At 36.7% G+C, this 14,393-nt stretch overlaps 1 protein-coding gene across 2 annotated transcripts in view; it reads right to left on the reverse strand.

The window, feature by feature from the left end:
* Positions 1–13,865, reverse strand: part of LOC135097712 (RNA polymerase II subunit A C-terminal domain phosphatase SSU72-like) — a 35,453-nt gene extending 21,588 nt beyond the window's left edge. Inside the window, exons 1-4 of one of the 2 annotated variants that reach the window (XM_063999730.1) lie at positions 13,810–13,865; positions 11,862–11,945; positions 3,271–3,414; positions 1,640–1,779 (exon numbers count right to left, since the gene is read on the reverse strand). In XM_063999730.1, the coding sequence (XP_063855800.1) occupies positions 1,640–1,779; positions 3,271–3,414; positions 11,862–11,945; positions 13,810–13,850 (409 nt within the window). In that variant the 5' untranslated portion in view covers positions 13,851–13,865. Of the gene's footprint in view, positions 1–1,639; positions 1,780–3,270; positions 3,415–11,861; positions 11,946–13,783 lie in introns of both variants that reach the window. The other variant, XM_063999798.1, reaches the window with a different exon arrangement.
* Positions 13,866–14,393: the final 528 nt, after the last annotated feature.

Here is a 14,393-nt window from a genome sequence, read left to right on the forward strand (position 1 = left end):
GCACAAAAGGGGCAAGGACCAGAGAGCATAAGACCCCATCAATGTTCCACGGGACCAGTCTGTTGACTGGTCTTTGGACTTGGCAGCTGCAAGCCCTAATGATATCCTGGAGCACCTGATCATTGGAGAGGTCATATCCTTTCAAAAATACGCTATTAACCATCGCTTTATAGCCCTTAATAGAGAAGATTGGAAGGTGGCAATCTTGATGCAGATGAAGGAGAAAGTCTGCCATCTTTTGACTTAATGGCCTCAACGTTGTATGACCTTAATGTCTGCACCACCCGTGATAGCACTTCCATTTAGAATGATAATTCATATTACACAGTGATGAGCTGCAGGACAGAAGGGAGGTGAAATGTCTCTCCAGACGGAGAGCTGAGCCTGCCTGAGAACCTGAGTCATGGGGAGCAACTGAACTCACAGACATTGACTCCATCTGCTCACACTCTTGCATAAAGCCTTTGTCGCCCTCCTTAGGCTGGCTCCTAGCTGAGGGAGCCTCATGGAGGGCTGGCACCACCAAAAACATTACCCTTGGCATAGAAGAACTGTACCCTTAGTAACTTACCCTTGTGAGCTCTGGCACACTCCCCCACTGCCATATCCCAATCCTCACAGTCCTCACACCTAGCGTTATTGGAACAAGAATCTCAACATGTAATACATAGAGAATGTGGATTGTGGGAGACACTAGGCATCACTCTGTTGCATCCCGGGTTGGCACAGAATCTCTTTGCTGAGCCAGAGGGAGGAGTAACCATCACAGCAGGTGGAAAAGCCAGCTGAGAAGTGTCATCCTCCACAACATCCAACAAGGGGCCACTACACTCCTCTCTGACTGGTAACGCCTGATTGGAAGACCCTGAAGGGTTCCTTGATGCCATAATCCCACAAAGCAGTAGAGCACTGAACAGACCACAAAAAAACACCGAGAGAAGACACAGTGTGTTGACAATACCATCTATCAGCAGAAAATAGTGGATGTTGTGAATGCAGGGCTGCTGCACGGAGCAACAGCGCAATGCGTAAATAGGGGTTGATTTGGTTTTCCGCTGACAGGCACGAGAAGACAATGTGTTCATTGCCTACGTAGAATGAACAGGAATTATGTGAAACAAAACCTTGTGATATGGGATGATATCAGCAGTGACTGTTCATCAGCTGTGTGTAAACAATGATTCAGCATGTTTTTTTAATGATTGTTACTGAACTGTACTGTAGTGGTTTTTATTCTATGTATATCCTTTTGATGCTTTATGTATTTATTACCTTCAGTTACATGCATAAATTTTTTTTAATGTTGTATTTAGCCAGAAAGTATTTTAATTTTGTTTTTCTGTGGGGCCTGTCTCAGCCAGATCAGAGCCAGTCATTTTCTGGCATTGCTGTTATTAAAACCAACATGAATTACATCTAACACAGGCCATTAGCAGAACTCCACACCTCAGTGTTAGCAGCGACCTGATTGTATAAAAGACATAAGTAAAATGTCTAGTCTTTCCACTTTCCTTTTGTACAAACTGCCTAAATCTCAACTCACTAACTTAATGATGTCCATTTTTGGCCACTCATCTGCAATTACCTTACTAAACCACTCATCATCATTATTAAATAACCCAGCACTAACCAAACTTACATTCAAGAACTTGATCATAAACTCTCTCTTCACAGGTAATAATGATATCAAATTTGTCTTTGCTAATTTGAAATCGTTCAGGATCTGGTTTGATTCTTCTATTTCTGTCTAACATATGGAGGAGACCATTTTGAGTATATCTATGTGGAAAGTCAAGGAAAATCATGTCCCAAGTTCTATAACAAACCTTCATAGCAAATTGATAAAATATAATACATAAATACAATAAAATGTAATATAAAATATAATACACAAAGCTATTTATACTTTTTTTAAATGGACAAAGGGGCCCAAATGAAAATTTCATTGAAATTAATGATGATAATGACAGAAATAATCTCTACATATTACAGATTGACATAAAACATGAGGGATTTGTTGAGACAAAGGACACATATATGTGCACACACACACAACTTGATGGCGCAGTGGTTAGTGCACAAGATTCACAATCAAGAGGGCCTGAGTTAATGCCCAGGCAAGGTCTGAAGTTTTTTGGGCAGACTCCTTTGCAGTGCAGCCCCTGTACACCTAGCAGTGATTAGATACCTGGTGTAAATCAGGAGCTGTAACCCACTGCTTAGGGAGGAGAAACAAATACCTGATAAAATACATGGGGGCAGCCTGATAATCCTGGGCCTGATCTTCCAGGTTGGTCTGCACCAAGTGGCAGCCATTGTATCAGTGTAAGATATCTTTTTAGAGTTAATGTATACTAAGATTTAGTATGTATGCTAGTATGTAAATTAATATGTAATATGTGGATTTTCAGCCAATAAGGCTGCCAACAAATAAAGTGAATATGTATTATCATTATTATTATTATTACACATACATTCCATAAGACTAAAGTGGAATCTCAAAAAAGTACAATTTCTATTCATTTAAGAAAGAACTAGTGTAAAATGTTTCTGTCCAAGATCAAATAAGAAAAAAGTGCTGTGACTCCTTGGAGCACCATAGAAACACCAAGAAAGTTATCTTATGGCAGGATACATTGGCCATGAAAGGTACATTGTTAGTAGTTCAATCCATGTCACAACATTTACAATAATACAACTCTAGTGCATTACTTATTAGATTAAGATGATCACCATGGTCATTATTTTTTCATCGCGCTTGACTGTGCTGTTATCCCTCCTCTATCAATATCAACTTCTTGTCCTTTAGTTTCTCTTACACCAGAAACAGACCATCCAATTTTCTCTCGTCTTCCTTTCTGAGACTAGTTTTCTTTTAGTCACATGTGGCCATGCCTCATCTCAGGATGTCACGTGGTGATCCCTTCTTTGAAATCTTCACTGATTTTACCAGTGTTAAGCCCCACTTTGGTGGATCATGACAACAATGAGAAATTTATCTGAAAATGGGATAAAATGGCCATGAGATGACATAGCTGGGAAGTGAATCCCTGTCAGGGCACTCAAGATGAATGTCTAATACATTACCAATCAGGCCAAAAATCATCACTGAGACTGAGTAACTTTTGGTCAGCCTTGAATATTCTGTAATTATAAATGCAATATCATCTTAGTATCATGTTTTCTGCATCTTACCTTATTAGATATAGTTTCAACTTACTAAGAAAAACCCTGAGTAAAGTCCAAGGCAAAATAGTTATAAAAGGATACAGAGTCTTATCTTTCTTCAAGAGATCGTTGTAGATATCATCATAGGAGGTTCCAAACTCATAACAGTTGGGTTTGTCAGGCGCAGGGCCTGGGAGCTTCACTTTATCTCCAGTTCCGAAGGATCGCACATTGAATCCCTTTTTACTGTGGACATAATAAGAGATGACATTAGAAAGGAAACATCAGTGAAATATATGTGCTGGCAAAAAATAAATAAATAAAATGAAATAAAACAAAAAAAATAAATAAATAATAAATAAATCAAATAAAAATAAATTTTAAAAAATTTAAAAATTAAAAAAAATAATTAATTAATTAATAAATAAAGCAAGCAATACAGTGCTATATACAAGCTGTCCAAGGGCAAACTAGGGATGTACAGTGCAAAAGACATAGGCAGTGGAATATCAAGGAGGAAGAGGGAATAATCATGTGGAAGGTTTTGTAGAGCTGAAAGATGGAGGAATTGTTTTGGGGGCACTGATCAATACTAAATTTGCTCAGCCCCACTCGGAAAATTCATGAACTTTCTTAAATTTGTGATTGGTGAAGTGTTGCTGAATGCCTCAAAACTCAATTCCTCCACCTATCAACCTTCCAGATAACTATCCCCTTTTCTTCAATGACACTCAACTGTTCCCCTATTCTACACTGAATATCCTCATTCTGTCCTTTACAAACAATGTAAAGTGAAAACTTCATATCTTGCCTCCTGTTAAAATCTCTCTTTTCATTCTGTTTTGTCCTAACAGTTTTCACTGTAGCTTTCATTTCACTCATACATACAACTGTCTATAAAAATATTGAAATGAATGCAGAAATATTATATATTTCTGTCTCATTCCTACTTTCATAGTAAAATTTTCAATAAATCCTCTCACCATTCTCACATAAGTACAGTGGAACTTCTGTTACAAAACATTTCCCTTTTCAAACAACTCGGTTTTTTAACAAGAAAATTAACTCCCAATTTCTTCAGTTGCCATACCATAATTCAATTTTCGAACAAAGTTACTTGATTTCAAATACTACAAGACGTAGCAAAAGCTGCCATTTATTACTAATTTATAGTTGCTATGAATATTTCTTTCATTTTTATATATTTGGAGGGCAAGACAGTAATTCAGTCTTTGAAACAAGTTAAATGTGATCCCATTGAAGAACCTCCAAGCAAACAAACAAGATTTAGTGCTCAGGCTCTCTCTATGACCCACAATGCCATCACTACTGCACAAATGCATTTTCCCAGTAGCTTTTCCGAGCAACAAGATGTCTAAGTGTTATGATCACTATCATTTTGGCAGTGAGTGGGTTGCTCCCCTGTGTCACTCTGTAAGGCTTCCCTCACATGATCAGTTACAATGAGAATGCCTGCATGGTCTAAACAATATCTTTTGATGAGTTCTGTGTCACTAAGTTTATTCAATACATCCTTTCTGGATAAAAATTTCTAAGCTAGAGATGTTGTGAAGCAGCAGTGGGGGCGTTGGTCATTACTCGATAAGACATGGAGAATTGGTGTCTGAAAACAGGTTAATATATTTTACATTGATTCCTATGGGGGAAAATAGTTTCAGTTTTTTAACACTTCAAATTTCGAAAGGCATTCAGGAATTAATTAAGTTCGAAAACTGAGGTTTCACTGTACTTACCTCTCTTAAATTTACTTTAATTACTTTCAGTAAATGCCCTCCCACATTATGATTTTAAAGGGATGATCTGCAAAAAAATTTTTTCTTTATTTAAATATTCAAAAACATCTTCATTTGTTCTGTATCTTTTGGCTTCCTTATGATGAAGTTTTACTGCAAAATTCATAAAAAATTAAAAAGTTTTAGCAGTTTCCCTTCCCCCTCCCCTATTGTGTGACATGTCATGCTTTGCAGTGCCCTGCACGCACACACTAAAATGTCTTTTTTTCTTGAAATAAAATGCTAAAATATTCTCTCACAAGGTATTCACTGTCATATAGTCATATGGCAATCCTAGCCTCGAGTATATACAGCCACTGAGTGCCTCAGGTGGACAATAATCAAGAAGAAAGATGTGCATATATTTCCATGCTCTGCCTTTGTCTTACCTCATCTGTCACTCTTTTTTCCCCTTACCTGCATTATTATTCACTGCTTCCATGGTAAAGTCATCAAGAAGCATGTAAACAGACCAAACATGGAAAGAGCACAAAACGGAGGATGAACGTGAAGAATCCCATCACTCTCCTCCTCATTCCACTACCATCCATACTCATGGTGCTACCCAACCCACTAACGTGATAAGTCATGAGAGGTCAAGCATCCCATTCACCTTCTCTAATCCCTCACACATCTACCTCACAAGTGCTTTCTACACTAACAGCAGAAGCTTCACTACTTTAACATATTTCTTATCATAAGAAACACTACATGTATATAGAAGGAAACAGAGCAAGTTCACAAAAAGAAGAGTCAAGAAGAAACTAGATTTCTGCAAGTAATATGAGCTAGGAAAAAAAAATGCTGGAATGGAAGGGAAAGTACTGTCTTTTCTTGTGAATATCTCAATTCCTCTTCTTTTTCTTCTGTGCAATATAACTCCACAACCATTTCACCAATTCTATTGAAACTTTTGTGCATTAGAATTGAATTAAAAGGTTTCTTTTTGTTATACAGATTTTTTTTTTATCAAGACCACATATCTGCATAAATTCCCAATATATTTTAATACAAAAATATAATAAATAAATAAATAAATAAAGTAAAAAATCAATATGCAAAACTAAAAGAAATCTTCAAATTTGGCTAACATGACCACTTGGGAAAGGTATAAAATGAGTGGTAATTTCATTATTATATAATATATATTATATAATTTTTTTTATGAAAATAAACACTATTTTAAAAAGTTATTTATGGAGCAAATAATATGAAACTTGGTTGGTAACTACTCTTCGTTAGGATAAATAACATGAAAATTTCATATCAAATTGATAAATAAATAGCCAATTTTGACTTTTTGGCAGATGGTTCCCTTAAGTACATACCAGAGAGCTTCCTTATCATCAACATCATATATTTTTCTTGGGCCCATGAAGACCACATGCATTTTTCACTCTATTCAAGTAGACTTCTACAATAATCCTAATGGCAAATATCTGATCTACACAACACTTTCCTTTCCTTAACCCTCACTCCTCCTGATTAACTTTCTCCATTAATCTCTCGGTCATCACTTTGATTATAAACTTTTCCTAGCGCAATAGGTAATCTTATCCTCCTGAACTTATTACACCTATTTTTACCACCTTTACCTTTATGTAAAGACATGATACATTATCTTCTCCATTCATCTGATATTTCTTGCCTCCATGCCACATTTCGTATTACTGCATCTTCTCCATACTTTAACATTTCCAAAGTTATTCCATCTATACCTACAGCTTTACCACTCTTCAGTCTGGCTACTATTTTCTCTATCTATTCTCTATCAATTATTAAATGCATAAACACCTGTTCTCCACTTGCTTCCATATTCATGCTCAATACTATTGTTTCTCCTACTGTCCTCTCATTCTTCATATGATCGAAATGACTCACATATTCTTACTAATTACAACACCATTCTTTCTCCTCATTCTCATACTCATCTGTCCTTCCCCCTCCCCCCCCCCTCTCTCTCTCTCTCCCTCTTCTCACTGAGCTTTTTACTCAATGTCAGTCATCTTCCTTTTACTTTCATCAGTTAATTCATTTTCCTATTCCAAGACTTATGCTCTGTTCTCACCTAAATTTCCTCATATATAGTCCTATAGTTATTTTGCAAAGTTTTCCTCTGTTATTTTTACTGTCTTCTATCATTTACTAAATCCTCCTTTTACATTCTAAAAATGACCTTTTCTTGCATATCCCATTCTCTCTGCAATAGTTTTTTTTTTTTTTTTTTCTTACATGCATCACTTTCTTCCTTCACCACTTTTACCTTCCTTCAGTTATCATGCATTTACTTTCTTCTTCCTTAAGAAGTCACACAGGGCACATTTCTCCCAGCATGCTGCCCATTTTAGCTGGCGAGACCAGCGACACAGCAAGTTTGGCATCACACAGGGACTGGGTCATTATGTTGATGCCTCATCATTCAAACAACAAACCCCAAGCCAGTATCTCTTCAGCCACTTTATTTTGCTTAGATTATTAAAAATAGATGTTATTATATATATGACTGCAGGTATTTTAATGGCTTTCAATTTGATGATGGATCAAGGATGTTGTAATGAATCTTTTGCTCCACTTGGCAACTTGTATAGGCTGTGTAGCTTAGTCTCCACAAGCCACACACATTTCTGGCCATGGTCAGACACTCCAGGGTCAAGGTGGCAACAGCACTAGCATGTCCTACAGCCAACATCCTCAGTACTAATTACTATAGTGGAACCAGACAAACATGGTACTCAGGGTGTTGGATGTACCTCTCCATGCTGTTGCCACCTCAACCATGGAGTGACCTGATCTGACAATGGCCAGCAGGGTGTGGCCTGGGGGATTCACATGTCAAGAAAACTGGGGGAACAGTGTTGCATGGCCTATACACATTGCCAAGTGTACTGGAAGATATACAGTGTTGTTGTTCCACCATCAAATTGAAAGCCATTAAAAAAAAACAGTCATATATAACTTATAATTTTGGAATAATTAAGGCAAAGAATAACAGTATGAGCAAAAGAGAGAGGTGTTCATATGCCTGTCAACTATGAACGTGACACCAATGTGGGACAGGAACAGCCAACACCCCAAGTAACAAGTTAGTCTGATTCCACTATAGTCTGAATCCACTATAGCCTAATTAATTTGTGCCAAGCTTTCACACTCCAGCAAAACTTAACTCCATCACGACACACTGTTTATCTTGCCAGCTGCAGTTGTCAAATAAGCAGTATAAATAATTTCACACACCATACAATCAAATCACAAGCACACAGTGGCACATATACTTCGTTTTTCTAAGTTTTATAGTTTACAATTTTACTCATAAAATATGACAATGTATCTTATTTTACATGTACAGCTTGTAGTATGATGGTCACTTAATTTCAAATATTCCCTGCAAGTCCACCACCACAGCCGTTTTCCATTCTTCCAGACAGCAGAAAACGAGCTGCATGTCATTTGCTGCTCAGTTTGCCCAGCTGGCAGCAAAAAGAGGCAGCATGCTAAGAGAAATTTGCCCAGTGTGACACTATCTTTAATATAACAATTTCAACTGTCACTTTTGTCATGTTAGTGAATAAAAAAAGCTTGCTCAAATGACATTTCCAAAAAGAAAACAAAAGAAGAACTGAAATAGCAGCCAATCTATTTTCTAAGGTAACTTGATACTGCTCCTTTGAAATAGTTCAACAATGGTGTCAGTAGTACTACACATTAAGTTTCCATAGTCCAATAGTAACACAGATATACAACCAATAACCAGTCACATAAAACACAGTACTATAATCCTGTAAATATAACAAGCATGTATTTACATATGTCTGCGAGCAAACTTCTAATGCAAGCAGATGCTGAATTCAGAAAGATGGGGATAATTATATAAGGCTGGTTGGGAACAGAGGAGAGTTGCATGGTTTCTCTCAAATTCTTAGAAACTCGTTTATGTGCATCTAAATCATTGTATAATGCCATACAGTCCTGGGCCTACATACACAAAGTTTCAACAGGCTAAAAGTACTTTAAGTAGTTGATTTTACTTTAACTGATAAAAATTCCTTAAAAGTAAAACATAATTACTTTTAAAACCTAAAAGGCTTTTAGTAGCTAGGAGTGGTGAGGGGTACTCTTAGTGCACCTAAAATTATTTTTTGATAGCAAGATGACAGCCCAACACCTCACTTTTCAGCAAAGGAGAGGAACCTTACGAGAGTAGTGATGCTCAGTTCTGCAAGAGACCTCTGCCTGCCCCTGGTGACATTCTATATGTGATAGACCTTGTGAGGGATGCATTTGAGAGTTGCACTGCAAGCATTAAGATGAGATGAAAGCCATAACTTTGGTATAATGCAGCCAAGCCAACCATCAGCCAAAACCCTTGAGGCTCATGCACTACATGGCATCTTCAGATTTATTCCCCCCCTCTCTCTCTCTCTCTCTCTCTCTCTCTCTCTCTCTCTCTCTCTCTCTCTCTCTCTCTCTCTCTCTCTCTCTCTCTCGTGGATATTAAGAAGAGACAGGAATATTTTATGTAAGCCACAGAATTCCCCATCAATGTTATTGATGGCACACATATAAGAATAACTGCATCCAAAGAACATGAGGAAGAATATTTAACTAAGGCATGAAATAAAACAAACTAGAATGCAATTATAGCTCATGAAACTGAAATCCATTTTAAATTATGTTTTTGGAAGTGTGTGTGTGTGTGTGTGTGTGTGTGTGTGTGTGTGAGTGTGTGTGTGTGTGGGTGTGTTTTACAGTGGTGGATAAAAAAGATTAATCCAACACCTAAATCAACCTAATCCATTCATCCCACAGCCCCTAGCAAGGGGATGGAATATAATAAATCTCTTTAGCATTCAAACTAACTTAACCTAAGTTACCACACAATCACAGTAACTTGATTTTAACTAATATCTTTGCATTCAACCTAATAATCTAACCCAGACACTCCACAGTTCCTTGCAGAGTAGCCAGAATTTATTTATTTTTCTATTCAAGCTAAGTTAACCTAACCAAGTTATCTCCACTGCCACTTGTGGTGGAATTTCACAAATCTTTTTGCTTTTAGCTTAACTTAACCTAACTGTGTCATCCCACAAATTAGAATTTTCAATTGTTTTAAATTCAGCCTAACAACCTAATCGAGCCACCTCACAGTCCCATGCAGGGATTAAGCAGGATGTAATAAATCCTTTTAAATTTAACCCAACTTAACCTAACCAAGTCATCCCACAACTGGTAGAAGGGAGTAATTAGTTTAATAAATCTAACTGTATTCAGCCAAACTCAGTTATCCCCACAGCTGCTTGCAGGGATAGGCAGAATTCTGGAAATCATTTTGCACTAAGGAGAAACTAGCCTTTTATTTAATTAGCTTCCCAGAGCTGTCTCTCACTTTTCTTAGCTTGACTGGGTTGCCCCCATCATTGTCATTGTTGTGTTGACATCCCAGGGATGGGTTCCTAGAATCTGAACTTGCTTCATGTACATTATTAAACTCATAAAATATGTGTATCCTCCAGATATTTTTTAATTGAAAAGAGAAATATAAATTAACATTGCATACTCTTATGTATAATATTGACACAAGTGCAAAAATATACTGGTTATGTTTTTTTAACACTAAACATTGCATGTATTATAAGTTTAGATTTTACTTTCACTCCTGGCTAAAAGTGACTAAAGAAAACTTTTATAGTTTCTTGTATACACATTTAACATTTACTTTTAGGAGGGAGTATACTTGAAAGCCTTTTAGAACTTTTCATGTATACAAACCCTGATATGTCAGTAGAGAGGTGCAGCATGGAGCACATTTTGAACTAGCTCTGGCTATTATCAGCTCTCATATTTTTATGTCATTGTAATTCCTTTGCTTGCATAAGTATTTTTGTCCTACTTTACTGAATCTGTCATTAGTTTCTCGTGTAATGAATGTTCATATAATAAGACCCGCCTGTAACAAATTTAATAATTTACTACTGAATTTCTACAATGAACATAAAACTTTCCAAAAAGATGCCTCATTGAAAGATCACTAACTGATGGAGGTATCACTATCCCTGAAAATTCTTTTCCTTAGGCATTCTTGTTTTATATACATTGGTATCTCTGGTTATGAGTACCTCTGACTACAAGTAATTCTGGTTAGCCTTAGAGTAAAAAAAAAGAAAGAAAGAAAAAAAAAGGTCATGAATGATTCAAGCTATGAGCACCTGCTTGAACACACATGTGACTCGGCCTTGGTTTTTCACCAGGTGACAGGTGGTAAAACAGAGATGCCCAGCCACACTCACTTTCGCTCACTCACTCAGTCAGTACTGTGCTTTTGTTAAGGAAACAGCCAGGAAGTCACATCTTTGTTAAATTGCACTCTTCAGTGTGTTCTTTTGTGTTTTTATGTAAAATTAACTCTATTTACATAAGTCATGATGTCACCTAAGAAGCTGGCTGCTAACAATGATGTTAGTAACTAGAGGATGGGGATAATTATCATAGAAACTAATGAGATTATAGAAAAAACAATCTTGTATATGCTGTTGAACACACAAGGATATACAGCCACTTGATTAATTTCTATTGCTTCAATGATTTATCTTTTATATCAATGAGCATTATCTGTTAGGAAAATTACTTTTATTCTGCATAAAATACCATGTTAATTGAATTTCATATTAATATTTTGGGGTGGGTATAGAGCACATTTATAGGGCTTCTGTTATTTTCTATAGGAAAATATGTTTTGCATTATGAGTGTCCTTCTGGAACAAATTTAACTCACAACTTTACATACTAACATAACACTGTATTCCTTAACATATATCAGAACAAATGAATACCTTTTCAATTTCAATCCGTTTGCCATAAATGAACAGAGGATAGCATGCACATGTAAGACTCATGACTTACCTCAGAAAAGCATGAGCTTCCATGCTGCGATTCATGTTGCTAGAGCAAATCACGGCAAACGAGAGTTCTGCCATTTTGGTAAACCTGAAAAAAAAAAGAAAAAAAAAATTACACATCTCAAAATTAAAAACATTTACAAACACTCAATTCAATAAAAGTGTATAGAAACACAACAAGTTTGTAGAGCCTGAAAGAGGTGACACATACATACAGTAGAAACTCAATTTGACGGAGCCTTATTTACTATAAATCTTAATTTAACATATCAAATAATTCCAGAATAGTAATGTTCAATTAGTCAGATTTTACTGGTACATTTACAGTTTTCCACTATTTTCCCACCAGCCATTCATAAGACTGTTTCATTGAAAAAAAAATCCTATGTAACTGAAGTGGAAGAAACAAAATAACTCTAAGAAAAATCAACTTTATTCCTGTTGTCAATATGCTATACACTAGTGTACTACTATACACTATGCAGTATTACCCACTCAGTCAATCACACACACTACCAATCCCTACTTACAAAGAGACATACACCCTCAGCAACATCCTAGGTATCCACCTACCCTGGTAAGCCACTCACTGATACTCACTCTGACACACCCTTTCAGTAATTATCTGAACTTTGGTCCTGGGATCATTGCACGCTGGTGGGTATGTGTTCCTGATGGATACCAGGTATATACCTGGGTATTGATCCTGGATATCTTGAGCAGGCCAAGTCAGGTACCTGTACCCACAATTATATACTTGAAATCTCATACTTTGCCCATCCCTAGACTGGTGCTCTGTGTGTCTGATTTTGTTTTCTTCTCTCTCTCTCTCTCTCTCTCTCTCTCTCTCTCTCTCTCTCTCTCTCTCTCTCTCTCTCTCTCAACACTGCACTCTCAGCCTGAATCATTCTCCCTGCATAATACGATAAGACACAAGGCCAACAGAGCATGCACACTGTCTACTTGCTGTAATCCTTCCTTCCCTCTCTCTTCATAAAAGCACACATGCACTAGGTCAAATAACATGACACTCAAAACACACACACACACACACACACACACTGATCACACACATCTGACCTCCATTGAGTCAGGACATGTGTGTCTGTGTTCCTCAAAGTAGCACTGGGAGTTTGTGCAGTTATCCATTGCACAAGGTTTGGGGTAAGGTCCCTTTTGGGAAGATTATGCAGTTTGGATAATGACTAGTTGTCTGGGAAAAAGGAAGAGGATGAGATGCAAACTTTTTTCATCTATTTACTTATTATTATCATAATTATTATTATTTTAAAGTACATTTTTACAATAGGACCAAACTGCATTTCAAGTACAAAACTATGATATTCATTCCCCTAAGATCTTGTGGACTTATCGAGATGCGGGGTTTATGGGCGGAAATGATCGTTTTAGGCTACTTGAATGGAGATGATAGCTTGAAAGGAGGCAATCCTAACCTAACCTAATATGACCTGACTTAACACCAACCCTAACCTAACTTTAATAACTGACATAACCTAACCTTACCTGACCTAACCTACGCCCAATAACAAAATATCCCTATATCACGGAAACTACTAATTTGCGAGCGACGAAGACTTCAAAAGTTTCCCAGTATTTACACAAGTAATGAAAAACAATATTCCTCACTGTGTAGAACGTTATGGTCCTCTCCTAAAATTATACCATCTTCAATAATGTAATGATTACTTTCACTCTACTTCGATTGTTATTGTACCGTACTAAACGCTGAAATCATACAACAATCTCACGTATTGTACATCTTTTCCCCAGTAACAACTCCTGTACCCTCAACCATATTCACTGACTCTTTTACCCCTCCATATATACCTACTGTAAGAATAAAGGGTAGAAAAGCTCGTGCTAAACTTCAAGCTCAAAGGCGCTTCAAGGTGCACCAGACCCTACCTTCTACCGTGCCGCTCCGTGCTCACCTCGCATCCAGTGGCTTGTGAAATGAGAGAGGGAGGAGCATGCTTTACAACGGTACATCATCTTCCTCCCTTAGTGAGGAAAATATAAATAAATAAATAAATAAATAAACATATAAACAAATAAAACGTAATTGTACTCACTCTTCTATAGGACGAGAAATTAGATCTGAAGAAATATATTCCGTATATACACCTTCCCAGCAATTCTTCATCTTGAATTTCCGTCTTTGAATGATTATCTAAACCTACAGAGCGATTTTCTTGTAATCATCAGTGACTCTACTAGGATATCTACTTGTAACCATACATTTATAACGGTTTTCAAAAACTTTACCAACATTTTGAAACATTTTGAAAACTATTTTTTTAATGTTATTTAGTAGTGTTTTCGTGTTTTTTTTGTTATTATTTATTTTTTTTTTTTTTAGAAAAATGCAGTTCTTGTCAAAGTACCATTAGTATCATGAAAACATTCCTTTAAAACCTCAGTAAACTTTCATCAGACTGCTAGGATTAGTCAAGAGAAGACACAAATTTGAGAATGTGTTCCTATAAAAACATTGCACCTCATCCCCTCTCATAAC

This window comes from Scylla paramamosain, chromosome 1 (assembly GCF_035594125.1).
Source record: "Scylla paramamosain isolate STU-SP2022 chromosome 1, ASM3559412v1, whole genome shotgun sequence".
Classification (NCBI taxonomy): Eukaryota; Metazoa; Arthropoda; class Malacostraca; order Decapoda; family Portunidae; genus Scylla; species Scylla paramamosain.